This window comes from Oryx dammah, unplaced genomic scaffold (genome assembly GCF_014754425.2).
Source record: "Oryx dammah isolate SB20612 unplaced genomic scaffold, SCBI_Odam_1.1 HiC_scaffold_9, whole genome shotgun sequence".
Lineage (NCBI taxonomy): Eukaryota > Metazoa > Chordata > Mammalia > Artiodactyla > Bovidae > Oryx > Oryx dammah.
This window is the reverse complement of record NW_024070193.1, coordinates 7,088,709-7,110,016: the sequence shown is the minus strand read 5'-3', so window position 1 is coordinate 7,110,016 and position 21,308 is coordinate 7,088,709. Positions and strand designations below refer to the sequence as shown.

The 21,308-nt window shown below is 51.1% G+C and overlaps 1 protein-coding gene across 2 annotated transcripts in view; it reads left to right on the top strand.

Annotated features, from left to right (window-relative positions):
- The first annotated feature begins 8,396 nt into the window (after positions 1 to 8,396).
- The window catches only part of SLC6A20 (solute carrier family 6 member 20), a 55,860-nt gene continuing 42,948 nt past the window's right edge, over positions 8,397 to 21,308 (top strand). For both annotated transcript variants that reach the window (XM_040246788.1, XM_040246787.1), the window contains exons 1-2: positions 8,397 to 8,517; positions 20,635 to 20,775. In XM_040246788.1, coding sequence (XP_040102722.1) covers positions 8,397 to 8,517; positions 20,635 to 20,775 — 262 coding nt within the window. The remainder of the gene's footprint in view (positions 8,518 to 20,634; positions 20,776 to 21,308) is intronic.

Here is a 21,308-nt window from a genome sequence, read left to right as displayed (position 1 = left end):
AAGAACACTGGAGTGGGTTGGCATTTCCCTCTCCAGGGGATCTTCCTGACCCAGGGATTGTGTCTTCTGGGTCTCCTGCATTGCAGGCAGATTCTTTACCACTTCACCCACTCTTCTAAATTACATGCTATTCTACTTTTTCAGACCTAAGTTCTATTTTCTAGTTTTTCAAAACCCCCCAAATTGAACAGTCCTCTGCAGCAAGACCTTTGTCATGGATTAAGGGCTCACCATGACGTTCTGGGGCTTCATCATGAGCCATCCTGGTATATATTTCTTTTTTTTTTTTAATCCTGCATAAGATTGACTGGACTAAATGAATCCATCGTGGAAAGTGCTGAGCTCCTAGTACTTTTGTAAGTATGGGTCTGTCTCAGTTTCTTTTCTCATTCTAGAATTATAAATAAGCGTATACTACTTTATTGCCCTGTGTATCTTATCTGTGTATCTTCTCATATATTTTTTACCTGTTTCTGTGCAATCTTCCAGAAAATTTCTGACATATCTTTGAGTTCATCAAATCTCTTCAGCTGTGTCTAACCCACTTTTAAACCCATTCACTGGGTTTCTGATTTCACTTATTTTTCATTTCTAAAAGTTCCATTTGGCTCTTAGTTTAATAATCTGTGTCATTTTTCATTCCTTGTTCTTTACTTTTTATTTTCTGCTGTGTCAGTAATGGAGAGAGGAGTATGGAAATCTCCATCATGACGTGTCCCTTTCTCCTTGTTCAGTCACTCAGTCGTGGCTGACTCTCTGCAACCCCATGGACTGCAGCACTAGGCTTCCCTGTCCTTCGCTCTTTCCCGGAGCTTGCTCAAACCCATGTCTATCGAGTTGGTGATGCCATCCAACCATCTCATCCTCTGTCGTCCCCTTCTCCTCCTACCTTCAGTCTTTCCCAGCATCAGGGTCTTTCCCAGTGAGTTGACTCTTCTCATCACGCGGCCAAAGTATTGGAGCTTCAGCTTCAGCATCAGTCCTTTCCATGAATATTCAAGGTTGATTTCCTTTGCTTCTCAGCTGTTGAAGCTATATCTTCCTGGTGATAGATGTTATTTCTATCATTAATAATACTCTTTAAAGTCTATTTTGTCTGACGTAATATAGCTCTCCTTAGCTTTCTTTTAGACAATGGTTTCCTGCTCTTTTCTTTAATTTTACTGTAAATCTTTCTGTGATCTATTTGATTTTCCTCTTGTATATGGCATGTAATGTATGTGTGAATTTTTAAATTCTGGTCTTATAAGTCTCTGTCACCATACACATTACTGATGACATCAAAGTCATGTCCCCACCAGTTAATCCAGCAAACCTACAATAACTGTAATACCAGATAGTAATTTAGTATTGAATATTTCCCAGATCATGTGAATCTGAAATTCATTCTAATCCGTTTCCTTTGTATTTCCAAGAATTTATGTAAGCACTAGTTTCATTGCAGCATATGTACTCTTAATTGCAGCATGTAGAATTTAGTTCCCTGACCAGGGCTCGAACCCTGGGCCCTCTGCATTGGGAACCACAGAGTCTTAGCCAGTGGACCACCAGGGAAGTCCTTCCTGCTTGAATTTAAAAGGACTCCCACCACCCCGTTCTTTTTAGTCTCAGGAATTGGAGAGGGTCAGAAGAGATCAGTTGAGAGTCCTGGTAGAATGCTTACATCTCAAAGGCACAGGGAAAAAGGAACGGGTTCCTCTTCCAAGACCAGCTTCTTCCAGCTGCAAACGCAAAAACCCATTTGGGAATATCCGCAGAGCCCCATCTTGGCCATTTCCTGCTGGTATACTTCAGTTCTCAAATAGCCAGTTCAGTTTAGACAAATCACAGTAATGTTTAGTAACATATGTCATTCACTCACCTTCACACTTCCAGACAAACTTACCTGTTCTGAATCAGGCTCAAGACCACATTTAAACTGTCAGTTTCTAAGAGTGTCTCGACCACATTTTCAAGTTACCAAGGACTCTAAATGGTCAAAACCAGGGATAGAAAACTTGAACGTGTGTGTCGAGACACTCATGCACACACACACAAGATGAAAACCAAACCAATTCCAAAAGACTTATGTTGGTACAGTAGGATAAAAGCCTACACGCAAGCAATGTCATCCCAGTTTCCTTCCCTTTTACAAAGCAGTTCTAATGGAAAGACGGTGTTACAGTCTAAAGAGACTCCTCCAGATCCCAAGGAGTACTGAGGCTAAGCAGCATTACAGTAAAGTACCATTGTTTTCTTTTATGGGAACATAACTGAAGATCTCCCAGTTTTGAAAAATACACCCTAGGAAACTCCAACATGGAATAGAGTTACTGTTTCCCATTATTCTTTCACACGGCTCGTATTAGTAGAAACAGGCAGATCAGTATTCGATGCCTCTCAGAGTCATGGTTCCCTAGCACAAGAATGGAAAATTTCCCAGGTGGGGCTGCAGACAAGCCTTGGTCTAACAGTGAGTTTCCCTCACTCAGGCAATACCTGATGACCCAAGGACTCCTCGACCCAGAATGGAAAACCCAGTAAAAGCAGTGCTCCTCTCAAAACCAGATGACCGAGTCCCATGCCTTCCCCTCCCCAGAAAGGGAAGCTCTAATCAGGGCAGCCCAGTAGAGAAGGATAGCCTGGTGTCAGCACATAGAGGTTGGGCCACTTGCCAGAGAAGTCTTACCCGCCAGGCTCAAAGCCTTGTTTCTGTCCCCATGACTCCAGAGCACCTGGGTTAGCAGCGAGTTTAGGGGGTTTGTCCCTGAGACAGGGGCACTCAGGCAGCTACCAGACAGGACCCACCTGCCACCACCAGCCAGGGGTCAGTGTGCCATGGGCAAGATGCCCACTTGGGACAGCTGTCCTTTCGTGGTTGCCAATGTTTTAAGTGAACTTGAGTTCTGCACAACAGCAGGTTATGGTGAAGGAAAGTACAGCATTTATTTGCAGAGCATCAAGCAAGGAAAACAGGGAGCTCAGGCGCAAAAGACCCTAACTCTCTGCATCTTTCAAGAAGGGGTTTCTACAGGCAGCATTCGGGGTGAGGGCTGCAAGGTGGAAGACTCCCTTTGGATTGGTTGGGTGAGGTAACTGATTGGTGTTTCAGGAACCTTAATTATCAGCCTTCTGATTCCAGTCTGAAGTCTGCATGCTTGGGAGTCAGCAGAGTCACTGCCCTCCTCCTGGGTGGGGGTCTTAGTTTCTGCCTAAAAACTCAGAGATATGCGTCACGTTGCTACATGTGTCCCCTGAGGGGAGCTAGGGCTGTGTTTTATCACTGAAGTGATTGGTTTTCCTGCTGAACTGTTTGCTTTTCCTTCTTTGTGTGTTCCTTCACTTCCCTAATTAGTAACAGGCTTGAGTCTGCTCTTTGGAATTCAGGGAAGGCCTAGGAGACTAAAGCCTTTTTCTCCAGACAAGAAGCAGGGGACATGGAGAAACTTCGGTACCCAGGAAGGCCTCGCAGGACCCCGCTCGGTTTCACCGTCTCCTCTGCGTCACACACACGTTGATGCACACACAAATACACATTTATGTACATGTGTACTTGCACTCACAAGCATGTATGCAGGCACATGTATAAGCACACAAATACACATACATGTGCACAGCTGCACAGACACAGAAGCGTGTGTGTGCAGCCACACAGGCACACCTGCGGGCACACACAAATACCAGCACATGCGTGTGTGCACACTCAGCCCTGGGGCAGGGCCTCCCCCAGACTCTTTGGAAGACCCTCCTCTTCACCACCTGGGCAGGACCAGTGACCCCCGCAGCTTCAGCATTTCTTCTGCAGGACCTCCTCCTGGTGGCTGCCACATGCCTGTGTGCACCGTGTGTGTGTGTGTGTGTGTCTGTGTGTGTGTGTCTGTGTGTGTGTGTGTCTGTGTGTGTGTGTGTGTCTGTGTGTGTGTGTGTGCATGCGCGTGCGTGCCCCACAGGAGAATGTGCAGGCGCCTCAGACAACAGGGGAGGGAGGACCATCAGTTGTGCAGAGGTTTTACCTCAAGTCCCCAAGCCAGCTCCAGGCACACAGTAGCAGGTGGGCAAGAAAGACTTGAATGTCTGCAGAAACCTGCACACAGGCGACTCTCAGTCTTGGATGGAACTTATAATGAAGTGCTCGGAGCCTGCAGCAGGCTTCTCATGCACCCACAACCTCACTGAGACTCCACTGTGCGCCTGGCACTGGGGAAGAAAGGGTGACTGTAAGACATTCCAGCCACAGCCCAGAGGGGACGTGTATGTATCTTGCAGTTTTCCTGCCAAGGCAGCACAGAAAGTGTTAGAAACCAGATAGGCACCCAGTCCTGAGGGGAGGGGAGAAGAAGGAATAGATTCTGCCTGGGGATAGAGCTGCTGGTGCTTCTGGAAAAGGGTAATATTACATCTGGGTTGAGAACAACGGACTGGCTTTTCCCGGGTCTAGAAAGGAGAGCCTTTTCCTGATTGAGGGAACTGCCCTGAAGTATAAAACCGCACAGCTGTTTCCAGGAGGTGAAAAGTCTAGCCTCTCCTGGAACCTAGGTGAGCAAGGGTCAAATTCCTCAGGGCCCAGTTAAAGAGAAAAAAATTCCCAGAGCCTCACAGACCAGGCTAAGGAGTTTGGACTTTTATCTTGTGGGGAACCAAGAGCCACTTATGGGATTAAGTAACAGCGGGGTCACTAGGGTGAGCACATTACTGAAAGCTGCGTGGCTGTAACTTGTGGGGTAAGAATCTGGAATCCTGGCACGGGGCTGTGACCCACACCCACACAGCTGAGTCAGGGCCACCCTCCCTGGTTCCACCCTCGTCCAGAAATCAGATAAGGCGCACAGGCTGGCTTCAGGGAGTGTGTCCTACGTGACGTGGCCCAGTGAGACCAGACAGCCCGGTCCACGGGAAGGTTTCTCCCACACTGCCCGTCACGGCCCCCCAGGAGCACTCAGGGTGGGGTTTAGCTGAGCCGAAAACCCTGCTGCCCTTGGGCCCTGGCCCCTGAGAGCTGAACTGCCCCCTTCGCCCTGCCACACAGAAGTTACTTCCCCAGCCCCGGGTCCTTATAGAGAGCTGGGCCAGGGCCTGCAGGCTGGTGAGTGCCACCAGGTACATATTCAGGAATTGTGTGGGGGAGCTAATTGCTAAACACAGTCATTAAAAACTGAGTGTTAGAAACCAGATATGCACCCAGTCTTGAGGGCGAGGGAGAGGAAGAAATAGATTCTAGTTGGGGATAGAGCTGCTGGGGTTTCTTAAAAAGGGTAGCAGTCCATCTGGGTTGAGAATGGACCAGCTAACAGTTTAAATCAGAAGTAGTAAACCCTCAAAGGCCACTGCTCCCTAGATTATTTTCTACACTATTAGCTCTGCTTTCACTGAGGCTGCTTTCTCATTGCATTTGTGTGGTGGGCATGCAGTTTAATGGTGAGCTCCTGTACTTCTCTCCAAACTCCTCGTTCGGTGACACCACGTTGGTAGCTTGGAATCAGCCGTAGTGGAGACATGTACACCATAGAAATCGGTTAACTGATGTATCAGCACTCCTCCCGCAGGGAGCCGTTTGTTAAACGCCTGCCAGCCCGCCGCTGCTTTGCTGGCCTCCCATGTGGGGACCCCCCACACCCCTCTTCCCAGGCCTGTTCTGTCCTCTCTGAGCAGCCACAGCAGCGTGGTGGGTCTTGTCAGGTTACAGTCTTGCCAGATGGGGTTCAGGAAGGTGTGGGGACCTTACCAGGACTCCTGAGGATTTACTTCGTCCTGTTATGGGGGGTGTCTCCGTGTGCTCCCCATGGCCCACCTCACGCTGTGAACAGGCCCCCACGGTGTCAGGCAGTGTGACTGGACGGAGGTGCTGGCTTGATCCCCGGGGTAGGGAGTTGAAGAGGGCCCTGGCCTATGTCAAACGAACAAATGCCAAGCAGCCTCCTGTTTCAGGTCGTAGGCTGGGCATCTCCCTAAGGTGTCCTGTTCCCGAGCCGCCTTATAGCCGGCTTCCCTCTGGGAAAACTCATTTATGAGAATAAGAAAGTGCCACGTGAATGGCTGGAGACAGCAACATGCCTTCTTCACCATTCAACAGCATGAAAAGTCCGCCCAATCTGTGTGTCACTGAGGCTTATTTTGCCACGGATTTTAATTATCATGACCCTGGGGTTGAGAGATTTATAAAAATTGAAAAAGAGAAACCAAAGGGGACCACTGAAATTAACCATTGGTAAATTAGGGCTTTATTAAAATTAAGTGTCTATTCACTGGTAGATGACACTGGTAGAATAAAAAGGCAACTGACTGAGAGAAGAAATCTGTAATAGACAAAACTGACAAAGGGCTCATATCCAGAATATATAAAGAACCATACCCACAAACCATTTAAAAGTTGGCAGAAGACTTAGGCCCTCCAGGAAAGGATATGCAAATAACCGCATCAGCCTATGGCAAGGAATGCAACACGGAGCTTACAAGCCACCGTTAAGGGTCACTGCGCACCCACCAGGTGGGGTAGACCTTTGAAAACAGCGACAGGTGTCAGAGGCACAGCCACTGTGTCAACTGGCGCAACCTCTGCAAAGGGTTTGGCAGCGTCTGCTAGAGGTGCGCGTGTGCCCACCTTACGGCCCCGAGTTCACGCAAGTGGGTTCACGCACCCAAGGCCTCGTACTAGATGTCGTTAACACTTGATTCCTCACAGCCACAAACTGGAAACAACACAGACCCCATCAGCCGTGATGGACGCACATTCACACCTCAGAATACTAGGCGGCAGGGGTAAAGGACATTGTCCACTGCACGCTGAAATGTGAGTAAGTCCCACTGAGGAAGCCAGGCAGCACAGCACATATTGCACAAGTTCAGTTTTGTAAAGGTCAAAGCAGCTGGAACTGAACCATGGGATAGAAACCAGGGGGGTGGGTTCCTCGGGCGAGGAGGGCCAGGGGTTTAAAAAAAAACACCCCGCTATCTAGAATATGAAGTCTAGAAGTCAAAATCCTCTCCCTGTTGCACTGAGAATTTGTTCTGCTTTGGTTTTTGGAGGTAGGAAGGTTGAGGACAGGTAATATGTCTAAGGAGCCCGTACCTTCCTCACGACACCCCACTTTCTTTTCTATCACCAGCCAGGGGCAAGTCTAACCAGAGACAGGTGCAATGGTGATTTCCTTTGGCATCACATAAGATTTCCACTGGCAACTCTGCTTTTCATCTCTTTAATTTTACTTATCTTGTATTTTCTTAACTGTTACTATATACCAAGTGAACTGTTCAAAGCATGTAATTATTACTTAGTGTATTACCCATTCATTTATTCAGCCTATAATAATGGCTTCTTTACTGAGCACTTAGTATGTGCCAGATAATAAGCTAAATTGTTAATTCTCACATGAACCCATGGAAAGGGGAATATATTTGTTCGCACTATAGATAAGGAAACAGGCTCAGAGAGGTTAAATGCCTTGTTCAAGGTCACAGCCAAGTCAGAGGCTTTGAATCAGAACTGAGATTCAAAGCCAGATCGTGCGTTATTCCAAAGCACCCCACTTAGTCGTTGCTAGGGACCCCCTTAAACCCAGTCACCTTGAGGGACTGATAGAAACAGGAGGCTTCTTAGGTCCAGACCTGAGGCTAGTGAATCGGAATCTCTGGCCCCAGGAGTAGAATATCCCACAGCGGTTGTTGGAAACCTGGTCCGGCCCCATCTCTCCCTACCGAGCCATACTCCTGGCCCGGCACACACAACCTGCCTGTAGATGGAAGCAGATGGCTGCGTGCGTCACTCCCGGTCCGCTGGAGAAGTGGGGGAGCCCCTCACTTTTTCCTGGTCTCTGAACAAACGTAAGCCCCCTCCTCTGGGAAGCCCTCCTTGACCACCCCAGCCTACCCCCTGTAACTGCTGACCCCTTTGCTTTGCCTTAGTTGCCCTCCTTGTGTTTCTCTGTTTTAAATATGGAGTAAGATAAACCATATGGAGTTATCTCTTCTGGGGGTAAAAACTGGTTGAAAATGGGCTCTTTCGTCCAGTCCATTGAAGCAATTCCCTTTACCAGTGTCAACTCCAGGAGGGCTGGGGGATATCTGTGTCGTTCACAGCCCCATCCGTAAAGAGTGGCACACAGGTGGCCACACTGTAAATGACCCCTCCCCGGAGCGCGCAGCCGACACACCAGCCCCCACGTGGAACCGGGGGTGCCGGGGCGCCTCCCTGTGCGGCGCAATCTCGGGCGCCTTCCCGGCCGCGGCGGCCCGGCGGCGGGGTGGGGCTCGCCGTCACCCATTTACTAGCCTCGCCCCTCCGACGGGCGCGCCGTTAATGAGATTAGCAATTAAAAAGCGGGCGAGAGGCAGAGGCGTGGGGCCATCCCCTGGCCGAGCCGGGCGGTACGGCGCTCCTGGCGGCCGCGCACCCGCCGCGCCGCGCGCCGAGCCCGGGGGCCATGGAGAAAACGCGGCCGCTGTGGGCCACCCCGCGGCAGTTCGTGTTCGCCTGCATCTCGTACGCCGTGGGCCTGGGCAACGTGTGGCGCTTCCCCTACCTGTGCCAGATGTACGGCGGAGGTGAGTGCCGGCGCCCGGGCTGCGCCCACCCCGCCAGGCCGGCGCGCGCCCCTTCCGAGCCGGGGGGCCCGGGGCGCGCTGGGCTTGGTCCCGTGTCGCGTGCCAGGAAACTGAGGCTCAGAGAGCGAAGCGATTTGCCCAGGATCACGGAGCCCGGAATTGGACCTAGGACATCCCAGTCCACAGCTGGAGCGCTTTTGCAGAGCGCCCTCCCGAGCCGTCTGCGGCGGCCAAGCGCCCCCCAGCACCCTGTCCCCCGGTCGGTCAGGCTGCGGCGCTTGGAGGAGTAGGAGCCGTTAGGGACACTCTTTTCCTCCCTCCGGAGCAGTGGCGATGATCTGACTGCCAGGGTGCAAACCTCACGTTTAAGTGTAAAAAGTGAGCAGGAAGTTGTGTTGTTTAACAGAAACTCGTTATACAACTTTGAGATCCGAAACATATTCCTGGCAGCATGACTTGAAACTCAGGGTAAAATGATCTTGAGCTAGGTGTTTGTTTTTTTTTTTAACTTTTTAATCACGAGATTAATTTGGGTTTGGAACCACAGTAGGCAGGAAGGCTAGTCACTCTATTTCAGTTTAGTTCGTTTTCTGCAAAATTTTCCTCACATCGCAGGGCATCCCAGTGCTTTCACTAGACAGGAGCGCACCCACACAGCTTCCCCCGCCTTGCAGGGAGCTGGAAACACCTTCTAGGGCCCGCCAAGGGACCTCGGAGGAGGCAAGGTGGCAATAGGGATTGAAGTCTCAGCAGTAAAAAAAGTTTTTAAATTATCCCGTTTCCAGAAGTTTACCTAAGTAAAATAGTTCTGAGAGAAGGCAGACACCAGAAGGATGGCCTCCATCTTTAAATAAGAGCAAGACGTTGGAGACTTCCTAAGCCCTCAATTAAAGGGGACTGCTTCCATGAGCTATGGGACCTGCACACCACGCACAGTGCTCCTGAAAGCCATTAAGGTGGTGTTTTCAAAAAAAACTATTTGAGTATTTTTTCATGTCATACATTAAACAGAGGGAGGGAAGTCAGATTCGAATCTGCATACAATGGGTGCTCTTAATTATGTTTGAAACAATGCAGAAAAAAGGGAATGAGCAAAAACCTACCCAAGAGAATAAAACAATAGATATCTCCGGGTGGTTTTTGCTGACCTTGTACTGTGTGTGAGTGTGTGGTGTCGTCTATAATCAGCATGAGCTGTTTTTTTTCACAATAAAGGACAATGAAAGATGTTAGGTCAAAGTAGTTACCAAATTTAAGCCATTTAAGAAGAATAAGACTAAAACACTGCTCCGTCACTCTCACCCCCAACTCCCAGCTCAAAAAGAAGAAAAAAAAACTTGACAAAAGATTGTGCATGTTTTTTAAATAGTGCACCGTCCATCCTCTGACTCCTTTTTACATTTGAAGGCATATATATTTCGTGATTATGTGAGTACATGTGTTCTCATATGCTGTAACAGCTTGATAATTGACTTTTGAAAGAACTGTCAGCATGAGATCTCCACATCATTCTGTGTTCAGCACACCTACCCTCAATACCTTTATCCTAGCTACACATTGCCCAAACATCAGGCCAGGTGAGCCGTACTGCCACAGGGCTATCCAATCCCTTGTTTCTAACAACACCATCACCTGAATAGCCTGCAGGTAGACACCAGTAGGGAGAAGGCAGTGGCACCCCACTCCAGTACTCTTGCCTGGAAAATCCCATGGACGGAGGAGCCTGGTAGGCTGCAGTCCATGGGATCGCTAAGAGTCAGACACGACGGAGCGACTTCACTTTCACTTTTCACTTGCATGCATTGGAGAAGGAAATGGCAACCCACTCCAGTGTTCTTGCCTGGAGAATCCCAGGGACGAGGGAGCCTGGTGGGCTGCCGTCTCTGGGGTCGCACAGAGTCAGACACGACTGAAGCGACTTAGCAGTAGCAGCAGCAGCAGCAGACACCAGTAGGGAGGGGTAGTTCTCAGGTAGAATATAATTGACCCTGGAACGATATGGGGGTGAAGGCACCCATCCTCCGTGCTGTGGAAAATCCCCGTATAACTTACAGCTGGCTCTTTGTATCCATATTTCCTCTAGATCCACGGTTCAGCCAAATGGGGATTATATAGTATTATTGGATTTACTATTGAAAAAAGTGTGTGTATAAATGAGTTCATGCCATTAAATCAGGGTTGTTTAAGGGTCAACGGTATATATAAGTTGCTGGGGAGATGGTAAGACCTTCAAGACCCAGGAAAAGAAGGAAGAAATCTTGTACCTGGTACAGAGTCCCCTTAAGCTGATAGGTGGACAGGTAGATGGATGGGTGATGGTTGAGCAGAGAGAGGATGGATTAGGGGGTGGGGAAGTGGATGGATGAATGGATGGATCTAGGGTGGACAGATGTACTTAGGTGGGTGGCCTCCTCTCAGTCATGTGTCTGCAGATCAAGGACCAAAGAGTTTATCCTGTCTCACTGAGCACGTGACCACCCAACACCTACCCCTGTTCTCACCTCATCTTCCTGCACGCCCTCCAGTTACCCTGTACAACTCTTAGTTTACTGAACACTCACTCTGCCTGCACACTTTCCTCAAGCTACTTGTCCACCTGGACGCTAGCCTGGGGCACTCCCAGCACTGGGTCTGAAGGACTACACTCTGTTCTAGAGTTTCTGTCCCGTCTCTGTGAAGTGGTGGGATCAAAGGAGGCGCCCAGTCAATGTCTGTTGAATGAAGAAGGCTGGTCTGTGAGGAAAAGCTGCCGAGTTTGGGAGGCAGGGGAGTGGGGGGCTTTCGAGAGCCTGTCACTGCGCAGTGACGTCACCTGCAGTCAGTGACGTGTGTTTACACTCCCATCCTGTACCTGACCGCTAACCAACCACATCCTGAAGCTCTAGTGGGGTGTCTAACTTCCCTCCGCACAGAGCCCTGGCTTCCACCACCCTTACCCCTCACCCTCCAGCCAACAAAGAGCTTGTTTATAAACCGCAGAGCCAGGCCATGCCCAAACACTCCCGGGAATAAAAAGGATTAGGGTCCCGCTCCTCTCCGTTAGGCTCTGCCCGTGGCCAGGGAGGCTGGTTTCCTGCCTGCTCTGCGGGCCAGGCGGCACGAGGAATGTTAATTCTGAAGATTACAGGCCAGGTGCTTACAGAGCCCGGGCCAGAGCAGACGAAAGGCAGCGGAGGGGACTGCTCGCAGTCTGTGCTCGGCGAGGCCAGCAGGCCTTGGCGGCTGTGCCAAAGTCTAAGGCCGTGGTGTTCGGGAAGAAGTCAGGATACAAACGTGTTGCATCCTAATGTGTGGAAAATGAGTGCACCCACAGTTGACTTTTATATAAATTTTCTCTTCCTCGATGGCTCAGCGGGTAAAGCATCTGCCTGCAGTACAGGAGACACAGGACACACGGGCTCAATCCCTGGGTGGGGAAGACCCCCTGGAGGAGGGCATGGCAATTCCCCTGCAGGATTCTTGCCTGGAGAATCCCATGGACAGAGGAGCCTGGCGAGCTACAGTCCCTGGGCTCGCAGAGTCGGACGCGACTGCGCGTGCTCAGATCATGGAGGACTAGCCAGTTATGTGGCTAATGGAAAGGTGGATTATTTTTTCCCCTAAATTTTCTCTATATGATATTTACCCCTTACAAGAGGGGCAGTTAGGGGACACCTGACTCGGCAGTAGGAGAATGGGACTTCTCCTCAAAGCCCCTCCTGCTCCTCCCTGGTACTTAGATCTTTGCATCTCAGATTTGCCCACTGAAGCGTTTTGATGAACTACCGGCCCCACCCCTAGAGATTCTGATATGGAGGCCTGGGGAAGAGGGCAAACTGCATTTCTGACAGGCCCCTAGGTGATGCCGACGGATGCTGCTGGTCCGTGGACCACACTTTAGAGGAATCCCACCCCACCAGGCCACTAGCTGCTGGGAGCCAGGAGTGGGGCTCCATTCATGTAGTGCTGGCTTTGGAAGGAGGAGCAGGACGTAATTTATAGTGTTTGCTGGTGTGTGATGTAAACACTCACACGATGGCCGCGTTCAGACGGCAAGTGTGGTGTCCAGTGTAGTGTGGGGCTTGAGGAGACGTGCAGCTCTCGACAGCTGGTGTGAGCAGGCCCCGGCACGCCTGGAGCTTCAGCCCTCTGGGCAGCACCCAGCCTGGGACTGAGCCACAGCGGGTCAGTCCGCGGATGGACAGGCGGACAGCACGACCACTGCTCCCCTGTCCTGTGCGTGCGTGTGCGTGCGTGTGCGTGCGTGGGCGTGCACTCAGCCTCTGGCTCTTGATGTTTCTGCAGTGCTCCTGGATGGAGCAGAATCCTGAGTTTCAGAGGCTGTAAAGTGTCAAGCACAATTTGGCAACTAAGCTTGAGATGCTGGGTCCCAGGCGTCAGGAAATGTGGCCGGGCGGTCCCTTGAGAGAACACAGCTGTGGCTCATCCTGGGGATTCTGGATTCAGTCCCAGTAACAACCAAGCTCTTGGGCTCCTAACACGTGCTGGGCACCTGGAGGGTGGACACGGGGGGCTGCACAGAGATGCCAGCAGAGTTAGCTGGGGGGTAGGCTGGGCCCAAAATGGGGAAGAACCTTTGTATTTTAGCACAAGTTAATCACTAAAGGGATGTTGCCTTAAGCTTGAATTATACATAATGAGCCGTTTCTGGGAACCCTGGCTCCCAGGGTAAGAAGCATCAAGCTAAATTAGCTTTGTTTAGCTCACAGGAAGGATTGTCCAGGTGGCTCAGCGGTAACAAATCCACCTGCCAATGCAAAAGGAGACCCAGGAGACATGGGTTCGATCCTTGGGTCAGAAAGATCCCCTGGCGGAGGAAATGGCAACCCACTCCAGTAGTCCTGCCTGGAGCATCCCCTGGACAGAGGAGCCTGGCGGGCTCTGATCCGTGGAGTCGCAAAGAGTCGAACACAACCTAGCGTCTGAGCACTCACAGCTCAGAAACATCCTGATCAGGCCCACGAGTGAATTGGCTGCATTGCTCTTGCCGCCCCGCCCCGCAACCAGGCTGACCGGAAGCAGGAAATGCTTGGCTTTACTCCCTCCCCCTTACTATAAAATAGCCTGATTTACTCTGGGCTTTGAGTCCGCCATCTTCTCAGTCTACTAGCTTTCCAACTAGAGTTGCTATTCCTTGCCCCCACAACTCATGTTTCCATTAATTTGCCCGTCACGCAGTCAGCAGTACAAACTTGCAGTAAGTAACAGATTTTGCATGGGGGAATGTTTGAGTAAGGCCCTAGCAGCCCTCAGGACCGCTTGTCCTGTGCACCTGGGCTTCAGAATTCTCCAAAGCAGCACTGGCTTCTCCAGTGCTTGGCGTTTGGAGCTAGGAATTGATATTTGGGATCCGATGGACTTCATATAGTAAGGTAAATCACTCTGGTGTGTACAGCTGGAAACTGTATTTCCTTTGGGTGTGGGGCTTTTCCTTCAAAATAAGGCAAGTTGTTATGTATGTGAGTGGGCTACCCTGTTGGAGAGAGGAAAGAGTTGCTGGCCTTCTACCTGGCTCGTTTGCTTCTTTGTCTTCTGTTCTTTTGTACAGATTTATTTTTGGCTGCAGTGCATCTCCGTTGCTGTGCTCGGGCTCTCGTTGCGAGCCTGGGCTCTAGGGCACGTGGGCTCTCCTTGGACCAGGGGTGGAACCCGTGTCCCCTGCATCGGCAGGCGGGTTCTTTACCCCAGGACCACCTGCTTCCTCGGATGTTAGCATTTGGATGGGCCGTCTGTATTTTGTCTTGAATTGCGGTCTTTAAAAATGGGAGATGTTTCAACTATCCCTAAAGAAAGCCCTCTGATCGTGTTTTGGATGAGTGATCTGATTACAGCTGTGAGTGGGAGGTGAGGCCAGTTTACTGTACCCCCGAGTGGCCACGGTACCTGTTAGGATCTCCTCCTCAAGGGGCTCAGGTGGGGGGACCCGGGGGCCCTGCGCGCCAGGTACTGCCACCCTTGCTGTGTCAGTGACGTCGCTTGTGGCCTCCTGTGTTGTTGGCATATGTAAAACCCCGAGACCAAACTGGAGGGTTTATTTAGGATTTTCTGATTGTCTTTGGGGTTTTTTGTTTCATTTTGTTTGGTCCTGTTCCTCCACTTACAGCCAAATCAAATCGATGATATTTAAAACACTTAATGATGTCACATGGAGGAGAGTAATAGAAAAGAAAAAAACAAAAAACCTCCTCTTATCCCAGGGATAAGAGAAAGGTTCTGCTTGGTTCCTAAAATCACCCAACGCCCCAGCCCAGCATTCAGCCTGCTTGTTTGATACCGAGGCAAAGGCTCCCTTTTGTAGTTAGAGACCATCCACTGCTATTTATGGTCTTAGGGTGGCTCTTCTGTGAAGAATGGGGGGAAATGATGACATTCTCTACATGCAAGCGTTTGTGCTATTACATCAGAGAAAATAAGAAAAAGAAGGTAAGAAGAGTGAGGACAGGTCGCTCCAAACCTTAACTCCTCCAGCTGAGCCCAGGACGGCCCCTCCTTCAAGGGATCAACCAGAAAACCCCGTGTGAGCGCTGGGACACCGGGACCCCCGGTCTGGTATCACCATCTAAGACCCGACAGGGTGCCAGAAGCCACTCCTGGGACAGGGCAGCTTGCCTTACCCCGTCGCCTCCTGGGGGCCTCAGTGTCAACCACCTGCTGGCTAGGTGTCTCAGACGAGTTTATTTGGAAGGATCGTGACCCCTTTACAAGGAGGCTCTCCTACACCTGAGCCCACTTGGCAGTATCACAGCTGAACCAAATTGGGTCTCAACGAGGGAGGCCCGCTCTTATTCAAACGTCGCTTATCAGTCCGTCCTAGCCGGGCTTTGAAAAGCTGACCCAAAGCAAAAGAGTCTGAACAGAATTCAAGCAATTCAGCAAAAACCACGTGAAGACTCTTCTAAGTTTTTGGAAAAGATTTATCAGGACTACAGACATTATACTAATACAGATCCCGAAGCCGCTGAAAATATAAAAACGGTAAACTTGACCTTTTTTTGGCGGGTGTTAGGGAGTACCTTACAGCAGGAGAAAGTTGCAAAAATGAGTGCGTTTGTAATGAACCCTTCTCAGTTGGTAGATGCTGCTTCCTAAAAGGGTTCAACAGGGAACAACAGAAGAAAGAAAAGGCAAAATGAAATGCCACTTTTTTGGAACTGGCACTGGATTCCGTCAAAGGTGAGTAACTCAGAGTTTAAAAGCCTGGGCGCTGTACTACGCTTTCCACAAGTTTGCCTCCAGCAGCTCTGCCTGTCCAGTGAAGTAAATGGTCATTTCATTGTAACTGGAGACGTGTCAACCTGTTTGTTTAATTTTGTCCGAGTAAAAAGTCACAGCTAACACAATTTGCCTCACACTTCTGTCGGTGGCTGGGCAGTTCTCTACCAGTCTCATCAGGCCTGGCTTGCACGGCTACATTTGCTGATGGGTCAGCTGGGCTGGAAGGCCCCCCACGTGTTGGCAACTGGACTCCTTGGCTCTCCTCCGTGTGGCCCCTCATCTCCAGGTGGGGTGGCCTGAGGGCTGGGCTCCAAAAGGATGAGGCTGGAGCTGGAAGGCATCTTGAGGTCTGGAGGCTCTGCAACCATCATGGTGCCCCCTTCCCCACATTCTAGTGGACAAACTAAGTCCCAGGGCCCGCCCAGACCCACGAGCGGAAATAGACTCTGCGTCTCTGCAGGAGCGACCAAGAGCGCGCGCGCGTTGGAGGGGATTAGTCTCCCCCACTTTTGCCCCATTGACATGCAGGGGAGCAGGCTCTCCAGTCTCAGGCCTCTGTCAGCCTCTCTCTGATGCCAGGCTCTCCTCATACAGAGCCTGAGTCAGAATTCTTATATAAAAGGAGTTTGAGGAATAGTCCAGTTGGAAGAGGGTTTGGTGAGTGGACTTGTTCTCAAACTGATCACAAAACAAAATTCTTTTATTGAGATTTTTTTGCATGCAGAAAAATTAACATATTTTGGTGTACAGGTCCATGAATTTTGACCAAAGCAGGCAGCTGTGTAATCAGCACCACAGTCATGCCCCGTGTAGTCAGCCCCTCCTCACTCCAGCCAACCCCCCAAGCCACAGCTCTTTTTCCCTATAGTTTTGCCTGTTTCAGAATGTCCTATGAATGGAATCACACAGTATGTCGTGTCTTTTGAATCCAGTATCTGTCACTTAGCATAATGCTTTTGAGATTCTCCCATGTTGCTGCTTGGGAGAGCTTTTTTTTTTTTTTTTTTTGTTTAATTGGCTGAGTACCATTTCCTTATGTAGATATACCAGGGTTTGTTTATCCATGCACTCACTGAAGGACAGTTAGATTGCTTCTAGTTTATGACAGCTGTGAATAGACACTGTAAATGTCAGTGTATAGGTTTTTGTGTGAATGTAAGTCTTCATTTCTCTGGAGTCAATACCCAGGAGTGGGATTTCTGGGTCATACAGTTCACGTGTGCTTAACTTTAGAAGCAACTGCCAAGCTGCTTTCTAGAGTGGCTGAACCATCTTACATTCCCACTAGTGATGTATGCAATGGCACCCCACTCCAGTACCCTTGCCTGGAAAATCCCATGGGCGAAGGAGCCTGATGGGCTGCAGTCCATGGGGTCGCTAAGAGTCAGACACGACTGAGCGACGTCACTTTCACTTTTCACTTTTCACTTTCATGCATTGGAGAAGGAAATGGCAACCCACTCCAGTGTTCTTGCCTGGAGAATCCCAGGGACGGGGGAGCCTGGTGGGCCGCCGTCTCTCGGGTCGCACAGAGTCGGACACGACTGAAGCGACTCAGCAGCAGCAGCAGTGATGTAATGGGAATTCGCAAATCCTCCTCAGCACTTGGATTTGCGTCAGCATTTTCTGTTGTAGGCATTCTGTTAGGTGTATGCTGTCATCTCGTGGAGGGTCAGATAATGCATTCTCCTAATGGACACCATTTATGGATTTTCTTCAGTGAAATGTCTGTTCATTTTTGTACATTTTCGAATGTGGTGTTTTCTCATTTCTGAGTTTTTATCAATATCTATTCTGGATATAAAGAAACGTGGATGTCTTTGTCAGATGTGTTTCCCTGATGCTTTCTCCCAGTTCCTAGCTGGTCTGTTTGGTTTCCAGACTTCTTTCATGAAGCGCAGTTTTAAAATGGAGCCCAATATCTTATCAACATTTATCAATATTTTCTTTCACAAAAAGCTTTTCTGATGTTGTATCTAAGAAATCTAGGCCTAACCCAAGGTCAGAAAGACTTTCTCTTGTGTTTCTTCTAGAAGTTTTATAGTTTTAGGTTGTCCCTCTGGTCAGTGATCCATTTCAAGGGCCTTTTTTTGGGGGGCGGTGAGCGGTATATAAAATGTGAGATATGGGTTGAGGTTCACTTTTTCTGCATATGGAGGTTCAATTGTTCCAGCATCATTTGTTGAGAAAGTGATCGTAGACCAGATCCACTGGGATTGTGTGTCTGTTGGAAGGTTGGGCGGTGGGAGGGGGTAGTAAAACCCACTGAAGGGCAAGGCTGAAGAGCCCTCATATCCCCATCTGGGCACCAGGCCTTGAATTTCCAACCTTCCCACGGGCAGTGGACCATCAGGCAGGCCCTGTGAAAGAGAACAACATTCTGTGGACCTTGCCAGGCCTCCCGTGGTTACTGTTTAACATCTTGGGTGAAATGAAGCTTTTCTTACAACCACTGAAGGCTGCTCCAGGCAGGCTGTATCAGCACAGCCTGTAAGGATGGGGTGTCTGTTGGGCGGGAGCCCCCTACAGCCTCTCGGAATCCTTGCTGTTGAGAGGAGCCGGATGAGATGCTAAAGCCAGGCGAGGGCCTGGCAGAGTCCAGGATCGAGGGGGCGGGATTCGCCGTCGCCCTGATGTGAGCAGGGAGTTCGGAGCTGGGTATGCAGAGCCCTGCTGGTGTGGGGCCTGCTCTGGTGAGCACATGCTTGCACCTTTCCGAGGTGAGAAGGTCAGGCGGGGGTGGGCGGGGGCTCTGCGTGGCCTTGGTGCCAGCCACATCCTTCTGGGATTTCTATTCCGAGGAGATAAATGCACGGACCAGGCTTTGCTTGCGATGGCAGAAGACCAGCAACAGCCTAAGTGTCCAGGGACCGATGAGGAACTGTGGGCACGCTTTCCTAGTGGAATGTCCGCAGTGTGGTCCAGAGAGTGCTCATGAGACCCTGTCGGGGGAGACATGTGGGCTACAGGAGAGCATGTGTGTGCAGTGGCGGCTTTAAAAAGAAATCTGTTTCGCTGTATTGGGCCGTGGTTGCTGCACGTGGCATCTTGTGTTGAGGGACGCAGAATCTTTTTCTTGTGGCCCACAGGCTCAGTTGCCCCGCGGCATGTGGGATCCTAGTTCTCTGACCAGGGAGCGAACCCAAGGACCCTCCATTGGAAGGCAGGTTCTTAACCACTGAACCACCAAGCCAGTCCCCAAGGGAGCATTTTTGTGAATATTCGATGTGACGATGAACATATGTATTCTGTTTACCTTAATACTTTCAGAGCCAGTTCCTTCTGTAAGCAGCCCTTAATCCCTGAAGCTGTAGGGTCAGGGTTTTCTTTTAATCAGAAGTACTGCCGCCCTCTCCCAGTGAACGTTTCTTCCGGTCCACTGCCAAGGAGCCAGGAGCTGGGGGAGAGGTGTCTGAGGGTGTGAGGAGGAGGAGATGGGACCAACAGCAGAAACAGTGGGGCAGCTGGGCTGGGCGCCCCCAGCAGGCCGCCAGCCTCTTTCCACATGTCTGCAGGTGGGGCTCCGTTCTTGGCTCTGTTCACTCACCCCGCTCCCCACCATCACCAAGGGTCCTTGTCTGCAGATGGCTGCTTGGGAACCAGTGGTTCAAATCCGCTCTAGTCCTAGTGGCGGTGGGCAGTCGCCCAGTCGAGTCTGACTCTGTGCGACCCTGTGGACTGTAGCCCACCGGGCTCCTCTGTCCATGGGATTTCCCAGGCAAGAATCCTGGGGTGGGTTGCCATTTCCTTCTCCGACCCAGGGATCGAACCTGTATCTCCTGCACTGCAGGCGATTCTTTACCGCTGAGCCGCTTGGTAACCTGTTATTACAGTGAAAATTTAGGCTGAGGGCCACCGTATAAAACGGACATACAACAGAAGTGCTCCTTCGAGGGAGGCGGCAGCCTGGGTTCTGTCTACTGGGGAGCCCTTGTCTCCACACATGCCTATCAAGCCCCAGCCGCGTCTCTGAGACACAGGCCCTGCGGAGTACCTGAGGCTCTCGACAATCATGAGGCCACTGAAATTCTTCTGCTCGGGTGACCGCTCATGGGCAGGAAGCGGGGCTGCTATTCTCTCATCCTCCACACACTCAGCTCGGGGCCTGGCCCAGAGGAAGTGTTCAGTGAGACACCTGTTTAGGGTAACACCCGCTGTGGGGCACCATGCGGGCCCCTGAAAAGCCCAAGGGAAGTAAGTGGAGGTGGGTGGCTGTCTGGCCGGATCGAGGGGCGATGTGCAGAACAGTCAACCGAACGGGGGTTTCTGGCAGAGGGGCGGGGGCAGCCGAGGCACTGAAGGCGCTCAAGGGTCTTGGGACAGGGGCAGTTTACCACGCAGGATGGAAGTATTTAGAAGCATTAAGGACTGATGTGGCTGCATGTGACCCATGGGTGGAACGGTGAGTCGAAATGTAAAAGGATAGAAGGATGGGTGGATGCAAGGACAGATGAGTGCACAGGTGGGAGGATGGATTCTGGGGAAAAGGGGAAATACAGGAATGGATGGATGGGGCTTCCCTGCTGGGTCTCTGGTAAAGAATCCGACGCAGGAGACACGGGTTTGATCCCTGGTCCAGGAAGATCCCACATGCCACACAGCAACGAAGCCCCTGGGCCATGACTACTGGACCTGAGCTCTAGAGCCCGGGGAGCCACAGCTATGAGGCCCGCTCACTGCAGCTGGAGAGTAGCCCCCACCTGCTGCAACCAGAGAAAGCCCGCATGCAGCGACGAAGACCCAGCACACCCAGAAGCAAATAGAATACATTTTAAAACTGTATTTAAGAAGGGATGGATGAGCGGAAAGTTAGGAGAAGGAAGCAGCGAGTAGAGGGCGGGTATGTGTGGGGGCCCCGGGGAGCCCCGGCTGACGCCTGGCTTCATCTCTGCCCGCCCACAGGGAGCTTCCTGGTGCCCTACGTCATCATGCTGGTCGTGGAGGGCATGCCGCTGCTGTACCTGGAGCTGGCGGTGGGGCAGCGCATGCGCCAGGGCAGTATCGGAGCCTGGAGGACCGTCAGCCCCTACCTCAGCGGCGTCGGTAAGTGGGCACCCCTCAGTCCCCTCTGGAACAGGGAAGTAGGGCTTCCCGGTGACTCCCCAGTGAAGGATCTGCCTGCCAACTCAGGGGACGCGGGTTCCATCCCTGGGCGGAAAATACCCGCTGGAGGAGAAAGTGGCCACCCCCTCGGGTATTCGCCAAGACTCGGACACCACTGAGCGATTTAACTCATGCTACTTGTGGCTTGCCAGTGTTCTTGCCTGAAAAGTCGCATGGACAGAGGAGCCTGGCCGGCTACCGTCCAGAGGGTCTCAGAGTCAGGCGTGACTGAACGGCTGCACACACACGAGAAGGAACTGCCCAAGACAAGAGCTGTGACCCAGTGTCTGGGCCCTTCCACCAGCCGTTGCAGGACCATACAGCGACTCCTGCTAAGTACTGACGTCTCCCCCCATCAGCGGGCACCTGCTCCGTGCTAGGCGCTGGCCTGTGTGGGTGTGAGCTCACTAATCATCATCACGCCAGAGGGCTTGTGGGGTGCTGTTAATATCTCTGGTGCATGGAAGTAGGGG